The 18,680-nt window shown below is 41.1% G+C and overlaps 1 protein-coding gene across 1 annotated transcript; it reads right to left on the bottom strand.

The window, feature by feature from the left end:
• Positions 1–14,829: 14,829 nt before the first annotated feature.
• On the bottom strand, positions 14,830–16,274 carry LOC112174770 (aquaporin PIP-type). Its single transcript, XM_024312581.2, has 3 exons — positions 15,892–16,274; positions 15,484–15,782; positions 14,830–15,288 (listed from the first exon to the last, which is right to left on the bottom strand). Exons 1-3 carry the CDS (start codon positions 16,190–16,192, stop codon positions 15,037–15,039), a joined length of 852 nt encoding a protein of 283 aa, XP_024168349.1. The 5' UTR covers positions 16,193–16,274; the 3' UTR covers positions 14,830–15,036.
• Positions 16,275–18,680: the final 2,406 nt, after the last annotated feature.

Below are 18,680 nucleotides of genomic sequence, written 5' to 3'. Positions count from 1 at the left end.
TCTGTCTTTTCCGAGACCCATCTTGAGTACCTGGTGCATTACTGCCTTCCGCAATTGCCTTTCCCTTTCCTCGGAAATCTCCTACGATTGATGACTCCTCACGAGAAGCCTGGAGTTCCCGCTCGATTGCTATAGCCCTATCCAATATCATTGCCACAGTAGGCAGTCGAAGGATAATCATCCTCTCCCTGATCTCATAGTTCAATCCTTGTTCGAACCTACGAGCCAACTTTTCTGCATCCATCGGCCAGACAAACCGATACAGTTGTGAAAATCGAGCCTCATAGTCTCTGACACTCATAGTTCCTTGAACTAGTGAGATAAAGTCGATCCCCAATTGCTCTCTAGCAGAAGCCGGAAAATACATATCTCGAAAGAGTCCAACAAAACATCTCCAGGTCAAGGTGGCCACATCCTTTGTCTTCAGTACAAAATCCCACCACTGCTTTGCCTCATCCTGGAGGAGAAATGTAGCTACTATCCACCTCTCAACGTCAGTACAGATAATCATCTTAAAATAGGTCTCCATATTCTCGATCCAGCATTCGGCTAACATGTAATCTGTACCACCATGAAATGCGACTGCTCCCAATCTAGTAACTTCCCCAGTCAACCATGATAGGCGAGTAGTATTGATGCCCTCAAAAACAGGCAGAACAGGCTGCATCAAAAGCGGTGCTTGCACATCATCTTTCCGATAAGACTCCTTCAGAGGGAAAAATCTGCCTCTATCCTTAGCACTGTCTCCCTGAAGATCCATTACCTAAAGAACATAGCGTAACCATAAGGTACTCTCCCAATCACAAGTATAAGTCAACTACAAGACTACATCAACCACCTTACTACGTTAGAAGATACAATTCTATCCCCTACGTAAACAAGAGTTAAATCTAAAGGTCCTCGTTCCTCAAAAGACTATAACTCCTAGAAGCTACCTTAAGCTCCTACAACTTATTCACTGAGCCAACACTACCCTGAAGACTCACATTCCAACACTCATTGCATACCCAATGACTATATCAATACCGAAGAGCATCAGATGGGGATCCGCTGCAGACGGGCCATCACTCGAGGAGTATTGATTGTCACCAAATATGCACCTTACGCTCTGATACCAAACTGTCACGCCCCAGATTTTACACACACGAAAATCGATATATATAACCCCATAATTATATATGCGTGAACGTCCAGTCATCAATACAAAATACCTGAAATCTTTTTCCCTTAAACTTACACACTTATTGATGCCCTGAACCCTCAAAGTTAATATACACTCACTCCAAAGAGTTATATATTACACAAGCTTACGAATAAAATTGTCAACAACAAGATAAACGTAATGCTCCTCAGAGCTCACTACAACGGAAGTCCAAATAACGGTAAAGTCACAAAATTGGCTTCCTACCGTAAAGCTGCTAGCTCGCTGCCTCAACCTCGATTGTCCTAACCTGCAGGATTAACCCCTACACCGTTGGAATGGTGCACCGGGTTGCCACACAACACCCCGGTAAGCTTTTGCAAGCCCGTATGAGTAACTCAAACCACACACAACTCACGCCAAAAATAAGGAAAACAACTCACGCTTTGATTTCCTTAAAACACGAAATAAAGGAGAATAACTCACACTTTAATTTCCTTTCAAATCGAAATAAAAGAAAGCAACTCACACCTTGTTTCCTTTTAAAACGAAACATAGAAAACAACCCACACTTGAATTCTATCAATAAAACATAGAAAACAACGCACACCTTGAATTCTATCAGTTGTACCATAAGCGTACCACAGAAAGCAACTCACACCTTGATTTCTATCAGTAAAACATAGAAAGCAACTCACTCCTTGATTTCTATCAGTAAAACATAGAAAGCAACTCACTCCTTGATTTCTATCAGTAAAACATAGAAAACAACTCACACCTTGTTTCCTATCAAATGTACCATTATCGTACCATAGAAAGCAACTCACACCTTGATTTCTATCAAAACGTTAATAAGGAAAACAACTCACACCTTGTCCCCTTAAAAACCATTAATAAGGAAGCAACTCACACCTTGTTCCCTAAAAATACGTAATGTCATGAGTTGTAAATAACCAATTCCCGTTACCCCATGAATTACCTATATGGCAGACAGATTAGAGCTCTAACTGAAAAACGTAACCACTCGTCCGGCCAAAGACGTGGTCACCTGGTATTCTGCCCAAGGTCTCAGACCTTCGATCCTCGGGCCGCAATGTCCCTTGGAGCAAAACATTAAAGGAGTCGCATCTGACCCAAAATGTTACACAAATCGCAACGCTTTTGAAAACAATCGAAATCAACATTTCCATAATCATTGTTTTCCGAAAAAGCCATAACACAAAACAATAAAAAGCATCAATTCATGCCCATTGTTTTCATACCCAAATCTCAACACTTTTCTCAAATCTCAACGCTTTTCAAAACAAATCGAAATCAATCATTTCCACAAATCATTTGTTTTCCAAAAGCCACACCCCAAAACAATAAAAAGCATCATTTCATGCATATTGTTCTCATAATTCCACAAACCACCCAAAACATATATATTTCACGTAAACATATATCTACTAATACATGAATACGTATGTATATACATACATCCCATAATATACATATATACACACGTAATCATCTACTCAAAAGTGCCACTAATACCATCTATAGTTTGCAGTTAACTAAATAACTCTCAAAACAGTATGGTGAACCCGTTCGTGATATGAACTTCGTGAGATTACTCACCTCAGGATCCCGCTGCGTCTTCAATACAGAACCGAACTAACACTATCACCAACAACTCGTCCAATTCACCTTTTAGAAGCACCTATTCACCAATGATCTCAAATCAGTAACAATTCACAAACGATTTAAGTCCGAAACCCTTGTTTTGAACTAAAATCCCCAAAGTGGCGCCAATCGAGGCAAAACCACATCCGAGACCTCCCAAAGTCTCCGGAATACGCCCACGATCGATGTGACCAAACCACAAGTCGATCGGACGCTCAAATCCTCACGGATCGAATAAATTCACCGATATGAAAGGGTAAAAATCCTAACAATTCCATACGAACTCCAAAATTTGCATATTATATATCGAAACGCTCGTATCAACGAGTAGAACATATATAATACCAAAAACAGTTCCTTAAGTGGCCGGAACACCGCCGGAACACCGCCACAGACGGTGGTGCACCGCCGCCGGCCAAAAACTCATTATTTCACAAAACTCCCAACATCAAAAAGCTTCATCTAAGCATGCTTGTGAATTCTCATAACTAGCTCGAAGTCAGAAAACAAGCTTAAGGGATCGAAAACTACCTCACAAGCCGTGAACAGTAATCCCAACTGAGTTGATCGAATTTTCACGTAAGCCGGTTGAAACAAACACCAAGGATCGATCAGCGAGCTTGTTCTGAACTCAACCCAAGAAGCCTGAAGTCATGAGGTCGCCGGAGTTGTGTTTTCCGGCCGGGTCCGAAAACACAAGGCTGCACCGCCTTGAACTGCCACCGAGACGGAGAATCGCCGTAAGAGAACACCAGAGGGACGACCAGACGGAGGAGACGACCCTGCTGGCCAAGTTTCACGGCCGGAGACCGCCGCAGTTGGCCGGAAAAGCCGGGTCGGATCGGCCGGGTTCGGGTCGGGTCAGGCGGGTTTCTTCGATTCTGAGGGTGCGAACGAGAGAGAAGAGAGAGAGAAAGGATTTCCGGAAACGGAAATAATGAAAATAGTAAGTTTCCAACTTGGGAAACTTCTATTTATACCAAAATGGAAATTCTTTCCAATGGCCATAACTTTCTCATACGAACTCCGATTCTCGCGTTCCACATGTCCACGAACTCGTATCGACGCGCACTACAACTTTCGTGAAGGAAGTTTTCGGAGAATCCCAACGAATAAAAAGTCAACCTTTGGCAACCCCCCTAAAACCATATTCTTCAATTAATTATTCGCCCGAAATACTTCCGCTCCATCCACAAGCCACGAAACCGTCCAATAGTTATAAAATTAATTCCGGAAAATCCTCGGAAAATAATTATGAATTTCCGGGGCATCACATTCTACCCCCCTTAAAGAAATTTCGTCCCGAAATTTACACGCACCAATCCCACAAGTACGCATAAACCAAGCTCAATTCCAATTTTCATTCTCAGCAAGAATTCCTTCATTTCAAAGTACAACTTCCTCGCTCAATAGTGGATATAGGTACCTCACCTAGTATCACAACAATAAGAATCGTTACCACACCACTTGGTGGTAACCCAATAATTTCATGAATTCCCGTCCTCGTACCCTACCCACTAAAACTCTTGTGACTGCAACACTACACACAGATCACACAAAAGTCCAGAATCCTGTTATCACAACAGTATCTGCACCACTCAACGATGATGTAACCCTTACGTTACAAGAATTGAAAATGAAACCGTCAATTCAATCCAATTCGACCAAAGCCTATGCATCTCAACATGCCACACTCATAGGTCAAACTAAAATCAACAAGTAAAATCTATCACAACACAACATACGGAAAGAAGTACGCAACTATCACACATCGTTCTAACAACCCAAGTAGAAATAGATAAAGTACCTTCTTCCTCGGTATTCTGTTGATCAATAGCAAACACCCTAGTTTGCCCCTGAGGCAGTTGCCTCTGCTGGTTCCCTTGTCCCCTACCCTGCTGCTGGGTACAATCCCTTGAGAAATGCCCTGTCTGGCCACATGTGAAACATACCAAATTCTTCGGTTTCGTGCAAACTCGAGCAACATGGCCCATCTCATTGCAATTGAAACACTTATGGTTTGCCACCTGCCCCACAGGTGCAACCCTAACAGGTGCAGCTGCAGCCCTAGCTGGCGCCTGCTGATGAGTCCTCTCTCTCATAACTTTAGGTTGGGTACACTCCCGAACAACATGTCCCTTCAGCCCACACTTGTAACATTTCCTGCACTTCGGCTTCACACAATTCCTAGCCACATGCCCCAACTCGTTGCAGTTAAAACATCTCAAAGGCACAGCTTGCCCAACAGGTGCAATCCAAGTAGGTTCAGCGGCTACACCAACAGGAGCCTGCTGACAAGTCTTCTGTCTTTTCCGAGACCCATCTTGAGTACCTGGTGCATTACTGCCTTCCGCAATTGCCTTTCCCTTTCCTCGGAAATCTCCTACGATTGATGACTCCTCACGAGAAGCCTGGAGTTCCCGCTCGATTGCTATAGCCCTATCCAATATCATTGCCACAGTAGGCAGTCGAAGGATAATCATCCTCTCCCTGATCTCATAGTTCAATCCTTGTTCGAACCTACGAGCCAACTTTTCTGCATCCATCGGCCAGACAAACCGATACAGTTGTGAAAATCGAGCCTCATAGTCTCTGACACTCATAGTTCCTTGAACTAGTGAGATAAAGTCGATCCCCAATTGCTCTCTAGCAGAAGCCGGAAAATACATATCTCGAAAGAGTCCAACAAAACATCTCCAGGTCAAGGTGGCCACATCCTTTGTCTTCAGTACAAAATCCCACCACTGCTTTGCCTCATCCTGGAGGAGAAATGTAGCTACTATCCACCTCTCAACGTCAGTACAGATAATCATCTTAAAATAGGTCTCCATATTCTCGATCCAGCATTCGGCTAACATGTAATCTGTACCACCATGAAATGCGACTGCTCCCAATCTAGTAACTTCCCCAGTCAACCATGATAGGCGAGTAGTATTGATGCCCTCAAAAACAGGCAGAACAGGCTGCATCAAAAGCGGTGCTTGCACATCATCTTTCCGATAAGACTCCTTCAGAGGGAAAAATCTGCCTCTATCCTTAGCACTGTCTCCCTGAAGATCCATTACCTAAAGAACATAGCGTAACCATAAGGTACTCTCCCAATCACAAGTATAAGTCAACTACAAGACTACATCAACCACCTTACTACGTTAGAAGATACAATTCTATCCCCTACGTAAACAAGAGTTAAATCTAAAGGTCCTCGTTCCTCAAAAGACTATAACTCCTAGAAGCTACCTTAAGCTCCTACAACTTATTCACTGAGCCAACACTACCCTGAAGACTCACATTCCAACACTCATTGCATACCCAATGACTATATCAATACCGAAGAGCATCAGATGGGGATCCGCTGCAGACGGGCCATCACTCGAGGAGTATTGATTGTCACCAAATATGCACCTTACGCTCTGATACCAAACTGTCACGCCCCAGATTTTACACACACGAAAATCGATATATATAACCCCATAATTATATATGCGTGAACGTCCAGTCATCAATACAAAATACCTGAAATCTTTTTCCCTTAAACTTACACACTTATTGATGCCCTGAACCCTCAAAGTTAATATACACTCACTCCAAAGAGTTATATATTACACAAGCTTACGAATAAAATTGTCAACAACAAGATAAACGTAATGCTCCTCAGAGCTCACTACAACGGAAGTCCAAATAACGGTAAAGTCACAAAATTGGCTTCCTACCGTAAAGCTGCTAGCTCGCTGCCTCAACCTCGATTGTCCTAACCTGCAGGATTAACCCCTACACCGTTGGAATGGTGCACCGGGTTGCCACACAACACCCCGGTAAGCTTTTGCAAGCCCGTATGAGTAACTCAAACCACACACAACTCACGCCAAAAATAAGGAAAACAACTCACGCTTTGATTTCCTTAAAACACGAAATAAAGGAGAATAACTCACACTTTAATTTCCTTTCAAATCGAAATAAAAGAAAGCAACTCACACCTTGTTTCCTTTTAAAACGAAACATAGAAAACAACCCACACTTGAATTCTATCAATAAAACATAGAAAACAACGCACACCTTGAATTCTATCAGTTGTACCATAAGCGTACCACAGAAAGCAACTCACACCTTGATTTCTATCAGTAAAACATAGAAAGCAACTCACTCCTTGATTTCTATCAGTAAAACATAGAAAGCAACTCACTCCTTGATTTCTATCAGTAAAACATAGAAAACAACTCACACCTTGTTTCCTATCAAATGTACCATTATCGTACCATAGAAAGCAACTCACACCTTGATTTCTATCAAAACGTTAATAAGGAAAACAACTCACACCTTGTCCCCTTAAAAACCATTAATAAGGAAGCAACTCACACCTTGTTCCCTAAAAATACGTAATGTCATGAGTTGTAAATAACCAATTCCCGTTACCCCATGAATTACCTATATGGCAGACAGATTAGAGCTCTAACTGAAAAACGTAACCACTCGTCCGGCCAAAGACGTGGTCACCTGGTATTCTGCCCAAGGTCTCAGACCTTCGATCCTCGGGCCGCAATGTCCCTTGGAGCAAAACATTAAAGGAGTCGCATCTGACCCAAAATGTTACACAAATCGCAACGCTTTTGAAAACAATCGAAATCAACATTTCCATAATCATTGTTTTCCGAAAAAGCCATAACACAAAACAATAAAAAGCATCAATTCATGCCCATTGTTTTCATACCCAAATCTCAACACTTTTCTCAAATCTCAACGCTTTTCAAAACAAATCGAAATCAATCATTTCCACAAATCATTTGTTTTCCAAAAGCCACACCCCAAAACAATAAAAAGCATCATTTCATGCATATTGTTCTCATAATTCCACAAACCACCCAAAACATATATATTTCACGTAAACATATATCTACTAATACATGAATACGTATGTATATACATACATCCCATAATATACATATATACACACGTAATCATCTACTCAAAAGTGCCACTAATACCATCTATAGTTTGCAGTTAACTAAATAACTCTCAAAACAGTATGGTGAACCCGTTCGTGATATGAACTTCGTGAGATTACTCACCTCAGGATCCCGCTGCGTCTTCAATACAGAACCGAACTAACACTATCACCAACAACTCGTCCAATTCACCTTTTAGAAGCACCTATTCACCAATGATCTCAAATCAGTAACAATTCACAAACGATTTAAGTCCGAAACCCTTGTTTTGAACTAAAATCCCCAAAGTGGCGCCAATCGAGGCAAAACCACATCCGAGACCTCCCAAAGTCTCCGGAATACGCCCACGATCGATGTGACCAAACCACAAGTCGATCGGACGCTCAAATCCTCACGGATCGAATAAATTCACCGATATGAAAGGGTAAAAATCCTAACAATTCCATACGAACTCCAAAATTTGCATATTATATATCGAAACGCTCGTATCAACGAGTAGAACATATATAATACCAAAAACAGTTCCTTAAGTGGCCGGAACACCGCCGGAACACCGCCACAGACGGTGGTGCACCGCCGCCGGCCAAAAACTCATTATTTCACAAAACTCCCAACATCAAAAAGCTTCATCTAAGCATGCTTGTGAATTCTCATAACTAGCTCGAAGTCAGAAAACAAGCTTAAGGGATCGAAAACTACCTCACAAGCCGTGAACAGTAATCCCAACTGAGTTGATCGAATTTTCACGTAAGCCGGTTGAAACAAACACCAAGGATCGATCAGCGAGCTTGTTCTGAACTCAACCCAAGAAGCCTGAAGTCATGAGGTCGCCGGAGTTGTGTTTTCCGGCCGGGTCCGAAAACACAAGGCTGCACCGCCTTGAACTGCCACCGAGACGGAGAATCGCCGTAAGAGAACACCAGAGGGACGACCAGACGGAGGAGACGACCCTGCTGGCCAAGTTTCACGGCCGGAGACCGCCGCAGTTGGCCGGAAAAGCCGGGTCGGATCGGCCGGGTTCGGGTCGGGTCAGGCGGGTTTCTTCGATTCTGAGGGTGCGAACGAGAGAGAAGAGAGAGAGAAAGGATTTCCGGAAACGGAAATAATGAAAATAGTAAGTTTCCAACTTGGGAAACTTCTATTTATACCAAAATGGAAATTCTTTCCAATGGCCATAACTTTCTCATACGAACTCCGATTCTCGCGTTCCACATGTCCACGAACTCGTATCGACGCGCACTACAACTTTCGTGAAGGAAGTTTTCGGAGAATCCCAACGAATAAAAAGTCAACCTTTGGCAACCCCCCTAAAACCATATTCTTCAATTAATTATTCGCCCGAAATACTTCCGCTCCATCCACAAGCCACGAAACCGTCCAATAGTTATAAAATTAATTCCGGAAAATCCTCGGAAAATAATTATGAATTTCCGGGGCATCACATTCTACCCCCCTTAAAGAAATTTCGTCCCGAAATTTACACGCACCAATCCCACAAGTACGCATAAACCAAGCTCAATTCCAATTTTCATTCTCAGCAAGAATTCCTTCATTTCAAAGTACAACTTCCTCGCTCAATAGTGGATATAGGTACCTCACCTAGTATCACAACAATAAGAATCGTTACCACACCACTTGGTGGTAACCCAATAATTTCATGAATTCCCGTCCTCGTACCCTACCCACTAAAACTCTTGTGACTGCAACACTACACACAGATCACACAAAAGTCCAGAATCCTGTTATCACAACAGTATCTGCACCACTCAACGATGATGTAACCCTTACGTTACAAGAATTGAAAATGAAACCGTCAATTCAATCCAATTCGACCAAAGCCTATGCATCTCAACATGCCACACTCATAGGTCAAACTAAAATCAACAAGTAAAATCTATCACAACACAACATACGGAAAGAAGTACGCAACTATCACACATCGTTCTAACAACCCAAGTAGAAATAGATAAAGTACCTTCTTCCTCGGTATTCTGTTGATCAATAGCAAACACCCTAGTTTGCCCCTGAGGCAGTTGCCTCTGCTGGTTCCCTTGTCCCCTACCCTGCTGCTGGGTACAATCCCTTGAGAAATGCCCTGTCTGGCCACATGTGAAACATACCAAATTCTTCGGTTTCGTGCAAACTCGAGCAACATGGCCCATCTCATTGCAATTGAAACACTTATGGTTTGCCACCTGCCCCACAGGTGCAACCCTAACAGGTGCAGCTGCAGCCCTAGCTGGCGCCTGCTGATGAGTCCTCTCTCTCATAACTTTAGGTTGGGTACACTCCCGAACAACATGTCCCTTCAGCCCACACTTGTAACATTTCCTGCACTTCGGCTTCACACAATTCCTAGCCACATGCCCCAACTCGTTGCAGTTAAAACATCTCAAAGGCACAGCTTGCCCAACAGGTGCAATCCAAGTAGGTTCAGCGGCTACACCAACAGGAGCCTGCTGACAAGTCTTCTGTCTTTTCCGAGACCCATCTTGAGTACCTGGTGCATTACTGCCTTCCGCAATTGCCTTTCCCTTTCCTCGGAAATCTCCTACGATTGATGACTCCTCACGAGAAGCCTGGAGTTCCCGCTCGATTGCTATAGCCCTATCCAATATCATTGCCACAGTAGGCAGTCGAAGGATAATCATCCTCTCCCTGATCTCATAGTTCAATCCTTGTTCGAACCTACGAGCCAACTTTTCTGCATCCATCGGCCAGACAAACCGATACAGTTGTGAAAATCGAGCCTCATAGTCTCTGACACTCATAGTTCCTTGAACTAGTGAGATAAAGTCGATCCCCAATTGCTCTCTAGCAGAAGCCGGAAAATACATATCTCGAAAGAGTCCAACAAAACATCTCCAGGTCAAGGTGGCCACATCCTTTGTCTTCAGTACAAAATCCCACCACTGCTTTGCCTCATCCTGGAGGAGAAATGTAGCTACTATCCACCTCTCAACGTCAGTACAGATAATCATCTTAAAATAGGTCTCCATATTCTCGATCCAGCATTCGGCTAACATGTAATCTGTACCACCATGAAATGCGACTGCTCCCAATCTAGTAACTTCCCCAGTCAACCATGATAGGCGAGTAGTATTGATGCCCTCAAAAACAGGCAGAACAGGCTGCATCAAAAGCGGTGCTTGCACATCATCTTTCCGATAAGACTCCTTCAGAGGGAAAAATCTGCCTCTATCCTTAGCACTGTCTCCCTGAAGATCCATTACCTAAAGAACATAGCGTAACCATAAGGTACTCTCCCAATCACAAGTATAAGTCAACTACAAGACTACATCAACCACCTTACTACGTTAGAAGATACAATTCTATCCCCTACGTAAACAAGAGTTAAATCTAAAGGTCCTCGTTCCTCAAAAGACTATAACTCCTAGAAGCTACCTTAAGCTCCTACAACTTATTCACTGAGCCAACACTACCCTGAAGACTCACATTCCAACACTCATTGCATACCCAATGACTATATCAATACCGAAGAGCATCAGATGGGGATCCGCTGCAGACGGGCCATCACTCGAGGAGTATTGATTGTCACCAAATATGCACCTTACGCTCTGATACCAAACTGTCACGCCCCAGATTTTACACACACGAAAATCGATATATATAACCCCATAATTATATATGCGTGAACGTCCAGTCATCAATACAAAATACCTGAAATCTTTTTCCCTTAAACTTACACACTTATTGATGCCCTGAACCCTCAAAGTTAATATACACTCACTCCAAAGAGTTATATATTACACAAGCTTACGAATAAAATTGTCAACAACAAGATAAACGTAATGCTCCTCAGAGCTCACTACAACGGAAGTCCAAATAACGGTAAAGTCACAAAATTGGCTTCCTACCGTAAAGCTGCTAGCTCGCTGCCTCAACCTCGATTGTCCTAACCTGCAGGATTAACCCCTACACCGTTGGAATGGTGCACCGGGTTGCCACACAACACCCCGGTAAGCTTTTGCAAGCCCGTATGAGTAACTCAAACCACACACAACTCACGCCAAAAATAAGGAAAACAACTCACGCTTTGATTTCCTTAAAACACGAAATAAAGGAGAATAACTCACACTTTAATTTCCTTTCAAATCGAAATAAAAGAAAGCAACTCACACCTTGTTTCCTTTTAAAACGAAACATAGAAAACAACCCACACTTGAATTCTATCAATAAAACATAGAAAACAACGCACACCTTGAATTCTATCAGTTGTACCATAAGCGTACCACAGAAAGCAACTCACACCTTGATTTCTATCAGTAAAACATAGAAAGCAACTCACTCCTTGATTTCTATCAGTAAAACATAGAAAGCAACTCACTCCTTGATTTCTATCAGTAAAACATAGAAAACAACTCACACCTTGTTTCCTATCAAATGTACCATTATCGTACCATAGAAAGCAACTCACACCTTGATTTCTATCAAAACGTTAATAAGGAAAACAACTCACACCTTGTCCCCTTAAAAACCATTAATAAGGAAGCAACTCACACCTTGTTCCCTAAAAATACGTAATGTCATGAGTTGTAAATAACCAATTCCCGTTACCCCATGAATTACCTATATGGCAGACAGATTAGAGCTCTAACTGAAAAACGTAACCACTCGTCCGGCCAAAGACGTGGTCACCTGGTATTCTGCCCAAGGTCTCAGACCTTCGATCCTCGGGCCGCAATGTCCCTTGGAGCAAAACATTAAAGGAGTCGCATCTGACCCAAAATGTTACACAAATCGCAACGCTTTTGAAAACAATCGAAATCAACATTTCCATAATCATTGTTTTCCGAAAAAGCCATAACACAAAACAATAAAAAGCATCAATTCATGCCCATTGTTTTCATACCCAAATCTCAACACTTTTCTCAAATCTCAACGCTTTTCAAAACAAATCGAAATCAATCATTTCCACAAATCATTTGTTTTCCAAAAGCCACACCCCAAAACAATAAAAAGCATCATTTCATGCATATTGTTCTCATAATTCCACAAACCACCCAAAACATATATATTTCACGTAAACATATATCTACTAATACATGAATACGTATGTATATACATACATCCCATAATATACATATATACACACGTAATCATCTACTCAAAAGTGCCACTAATACCATCTATAGTTTGCAGTTAACTAAATAACTCTCAAAACAGTATGGTGAACCCGTTCGTGATATGAACTTCGTGAGATTACTCACCTCAGGATCCCGCTGCGTCTTCAATACAGAACCGAACTAACACTATCACCAACAACTCGTCCAATTCACCTTTTAGAAGCACCTATTCACCAATGATCTCAAATCAGTAACAATTCACAAACGATTTAAGTCCGAAACCCTTGTTTTGAACTAAAATCCCCAAAGTGGCGCCAATCGAGGCAAAACCACATCCGAGACCTCCCAAAGTCTCCGGAATACGCCCACGATCGATGTGACCAAACCACAAGTCGATCGGACGCTCAAATCCTCACGGATCGAATAAATTCACCGATATGAAAGGGTAAAAATCCTAACAATTCCATACGAACTCCAAAATTTGCATATTATATATCGAAACGCTCGTATCAACGAGTAGAACATATATAATACCAAAAACAGTTCCTTAAGTGGCCGGAACACCGCCGGAACACCGCCACAGACGGTGGTGCACCGCCGCCGGCCAAAAACTCATTATTTCACAAAACTCCCAACATCAAAAAGCTTCATCTAAGCATGCTTGTGAATTCTCATAACTAGCTCGAAGTCAGAAAACAAGCTTAAGGGATCGAAAACTACCTCACAAGCCGTGAACAGTAATCCCAACTGAGTTGATCGAATTTTCACGTAAGCCGGTTGAAACAAACACCAAGGATCGATCAGCGAGCTTGTTCTGAACTCAACCCAAGAAGCCTGAAGTCATGAGGTCGCCGGAGTTGTGTTTTCCGGCCGGGTCCGAAAACACAAGGCTGCACCGCCTTGAACTGCCACCGAGACGGAGAATCGCCGTAAGAGAACACCAGAGGGACGACCAGACGGAGGAGACGACCCTGCTGGCCAAGTTTCACGGCCGGAGACCGCCGCAGTTGGCCGGAAAAGCCGGGTCGGATCGGCCGGGTTCGGGTCGGGTCAGGCGGGTTTCTTCGATTCTGAGGGTGCGAACGAGAGAGAAGAGAGAGAGAAAGGATTTCCGGAAACGGAAATAATGAAAATAGTAAGTTTCCAACTTGGGAAACTTCTATTTATACCAAAATGGAAATTCTTTCCAATGGCCATAACTTTCTCATACGAACTCCGATTCTCGCGTTCCACATGTCCACGAACTCGTATCGACGCGCACTACAACTTTCGTGAAGGAAGTTTTCGGAGAATCCCAACGAATAAAAAGTCAACCTTTGGCAACCCCCTAAAACCATATTCTTCAATTAATTATTCGCCCGAAATACTTCCGCTCCATCCACAAGCCACGAAACCGTCCAATAGTTATAAAATTAATTCCGGAAAATCCTCGGAAAATAATTATGAATTTCCGGGGCATCACAATTTTACTTTGTGGAGGATGGATATGAAGCTTATATAAAAGAAGGCAAAACAAGATCAGAATCTGAGTACTTGAAATTTGAACACATGCTTTATGAGGACAGAATGGATATAGGTGAAAATGGTACGTGGTGGCTCAAAATATGCAATTCATTTCGAAGAAAATTACGGATGACTGTAGATGATTTATATTTTTGCATGATGTCCAATCTACATTCTCTGAGAATCATCAAAGTGGATTAAGGAATGACAATGATATAAGTAGATACGGAAAGATGTATTCAAGCAACTCTTTTAACTTTTTTCTTTTACTCAAAAGACAGGAAAACATGATTACTGAGAGTTCATTTTTGCTCAAACCTGAGTTCTAGCCTCCATTATTTTTGGCTTTATTTGAACCAAAAGATGAACATTCTAATTCGAGTACGTTGTCTTAATTATGTGGTGCCATAATTTCTAGTCACAGATGTAGGATATAGATATTAAACCTACCTCAATATGCAAGCAACTCAGATAGTTCCCAAAACCATGCTTGTAATTAATAAACTATCCCAATCTATTGATTACAACCCATAGAATACATAGAAGGATATGGTGCATAAAGCATTTTACAACCAACCCACACTTCAAACATATATACACAAACAACGAAAATTCCATCGAAAAAAATTACAAAGCAATTAAGCAAATATACATTTCTGTATAGACAGCCCTGGATACTTTGTGGCTTCTGAGTCGTAAGTCAGCGGGCTATGAAAGATCCCAAAGCCTTTATGGCGGCGGCTCTCAATATGTGCTCATGGTAAATTGCGGCAGCCAGTGCCCCAACAAGGGGCCCAACCCAGAATATCCACTGATCGTCCCAAACGTTATGGTTGTCGAAGATGACGGCTGCTCCCAAGCTCCGAGCAGGGTTGATCCCGGTCCCTGTCATGGGAATCGTGGCCAAGTGCACCACAAACACCGCAAACCCAATCGGCAACGGGGCCAAAACCTAATATCATTCGTTCGTTCCAAACCCAAACAATCAACTAAGCAAGTGAAATTGTTTGTATCGACTTTGACGTCAATTAAAATGGCAAAATTGCAACGATTGCTAAGCACATGATTCGATTGAAGTTACGAAATTCAAAACACAAAAGAGTACGTGGTATATATTGTAAGTAAAGTTAGCAAGGTAGCAGCTTACAGGTACGTGAGAATCTCGTGCGTTTCTCTTAGGATCGGTGGCAGAGAAGACGGTGTAGACCAGCACAAAAGTTCCGATAATCTCAGCTCCCAAAGCGGTTCCATTAGAGTAGCCAGCAGCCACAGTATTGGCACCTCCACCTGGTGAGCTTTCATAGTAATGCTTCATCACTCCCTTTACCAACCCAACTCCACATACTGCTCCCAAGCACTGTGCCACTATGTATGCCACTGCCCTTACCAACGAAACCTTCCTTGCCAAGAACAATCCGAACGTCACCGCTGGATTTATGTGACCACCTGCATGTGTACGTGTATACATGTAGTCGTAAATTGTACTTAACAAAGTCTTGACTATTGAGCCGGAAATTGATATAAAGTTGGCGAGGTCAATCAAATCGAAACATACCCGAAATTCCAGCAGTGGAATATACAAGGATGAAAATCATGCCTCCGAAAGACCATGCAATTCCCAAGACTCCAATAGTGTCGCATGGGTTCGATTCTTTTTGATACCCTATTACTGTAGCGACTGTGATGTACAAAAACAGAAGGCTGGCGATGAACTCGGCAATCACGGCTCTGTAAAAAGACCAGAGGCTGAGCTCTCCGGCATCAAAGAGCGGTGCCGGTGCCGGTTCGCTGTAGTCTCTAGGTTGCTGACCATGAGAGAACACCTCTCCTTCTTCAGTCACTTCTTCTTTCGACATCGTTAAGAGTGTGATATCGATTCTGTGTCGTTCACTTGGCTTAGAGTGTGATAGAAGTGAGATTTATAACATTATTAATGCGAGAGGCGAAAGAGCATATGCCATACAACCATGGCAGAACTAATATGTTGCTGATAAGACCAATCATGGAAACTAATCAATTAGGGTTGACGTGGCTGGCTGGATACATGACGATGGATCAAAATGTGGCTGGATTTTAAACCTAGGATTTCATTTTCATTTTGTACGCAAGATAGGGGACATGTCGACCTCCAAAACACAGTGAATATGGCTTGACCTAATCTCACACGTACATGTCACACTCGTTAATGTGCATTTTCATTACTGTAACTAATACATGGTTGATTGCTTTACAAAGTGAAAGAGAAAAGCAAAGCATATTCGTGTTTTCAGATTGGTATATCTTCATCAAAATTATGCTTAGCTTGTGATTATCGATCATTCGGAAAGCAATAATATTTATTTTGCAAGTGGGTATATATTCGTCACTTAATGATTGAAAGCCAGAAGATAAAGATGTGGGCAATAGTGCCTGAGCATTGGGGCGAATCTTGCAAGAGATTATCATGTTTCATGCATGCGTGAGTGTTATACAATAATTATTATGACTACTGAAATTTTGAAGTTTAAAACTGTTGGTACGCACTCTAAAAAATAATTTATTTAATAATTTTCTGGCTTTAAAATTTTAATATTTTAAAACAGAAAATACTTGAGATTCGTAAATGTTATACAAAAATATATACCAAATGACGTGGCACATCATCATCTTAATCTAATAATTTTCAACATGTCTTCTTATTTTATTCTTTTTTATTTAAAATAAAAACCAACAATTAAAGTATAAATTTTTATTTTGATATCTTGTTTATTAAAAAACTGGATGGTATCAATGAATTAATATAGCTTTGAACTTAAGGGTTTGGTTATTAGAAAAAACTTAGCAGAAAATTTTAATTCAACCACGAGCTTGAATTATCTTTTCATCTCAGTGCACAATCTCAAAAAAAATTTGCTCTCCTTGCCTTCCCAATCTCACAAAAATGAGCAAGGCCTTGAAATAGGGAAGGCTGTTTCTATGTATCCCAAGGGTTAGGGCTAAGGGCAATCAAATAATCAAGGTTTGCTATGCTTGTTCGTCATGTGATGAAACTATATATGCTTCCTCTACGTGGTGCTATTGGATGAACTTACACATTTCAAAGTTGCTGGGGCACAAATCAATAATATCAAAACATAAAAAATGTCTAAATGAAATTTTTACCTACTAAAATAGTGATTGTTTTCAACGAGATTTTATACTTTAAAGTTTTTCCATAAAAGTCTCTTATTTATACTAGTAAAATGTTTTTCTCAATAGAAGAAATTTAGAAATCATTCATTTCTTTTAAATGGATATATCAAGTAAAAAAAAATCTTTTATAATTAACTAATTCATTCATCTTTTATAATTAAATAATTCATTCATAATTTTTTTGTTGGTAATGAAGAAACGTAAACAAACCCAAAAAGAAACAAGAACATATAGAGAAAAACTTCAAAATTTGAACAACACAACATTCCAAAAAAGTTAGTCTAACTAACCGTAAATATGTTGAACAAAAAAACTTGTCGCTAGGGAGAATCCAAACCTAGACCCCTTCCACAAAGTAAGTAGGCCACAACACTAAACAATACTAACAATTCTTGAAGGTAATGCAACTTCATTTTATTTATACCTTCAAAAAGTTACTGGGTCCCGTAACCCACTGTGTCCCTTAGCGTCTCCGCCTTTGCTTACAATAATCTTTCAATGCACAGAAGGTAAGAGCAGAATTTAACTGATTTTTTTCTTCTTCTCTATCATATTGATTCTTTTGATATACAATATCAAAAGTGGTAAATTCATAAGTCTAGAGGCTACATGGTCTTTTTATGTTTTTCAGACCAAAATAGTTCATGGATCTCAAAACAGAAAAGAGGTATCTTCATAAGTTATGACTTGACATATGCCACGTAGGATGCCACATCATTTGGTATTTGTTTTTAGTATAATTTTTTGGTGTATGTAGCACTACTCGATTGAAACACTAAAACTTTCGTATCTAGAATTTCATATATTAAAAAGGAGAATATCCACAATTTGATGGATGGATTGGGTTTCAAAATCAAGATATCTGTACGGAGCATAAAATGAGCCAAATGTTTAAGAGATAATTGCACAGTATGGTTGTTGTTTGTGGCCTTGGCCCATTCACTATGTATATGCATAAGAAATAAAAAGAGGTAAGTGGTCTCGCTCACTCTGTTAGATTTTGGTATGGCTATATGATTGTATTTTCTATCACTAAACTAGTTTTGGTTCACTATTTGAAAAGATGTGTAAACATGTTAATGAAAGAATAAGCTAATTTTTTTACGCATGTTTGAGCATCGAGGATCATTCTCTCTGAGAGTGTGATGATGTATTACGAGTGTCTATTTGAAG

The sequence above is a fragment of the Rosa chinensis genome, chromosome 6 (assembly GCF_002994745.2).
Source record: "Rosa chinensis cultivar Old Blush chromosome 6, RchiOBHm-V2, whole genome shotgun sequence".
NCBI classification, from domain to species: domain Eukaryota; kingdom Viridiplantae; phylum Streptophyta; class Magnoliopsida; order Rosales; family Rosaceae; genus Rosa; species Rosa chinensis.
This window is presented reverse-complemented; position numbering and strand designations above follow the sequence as displayed.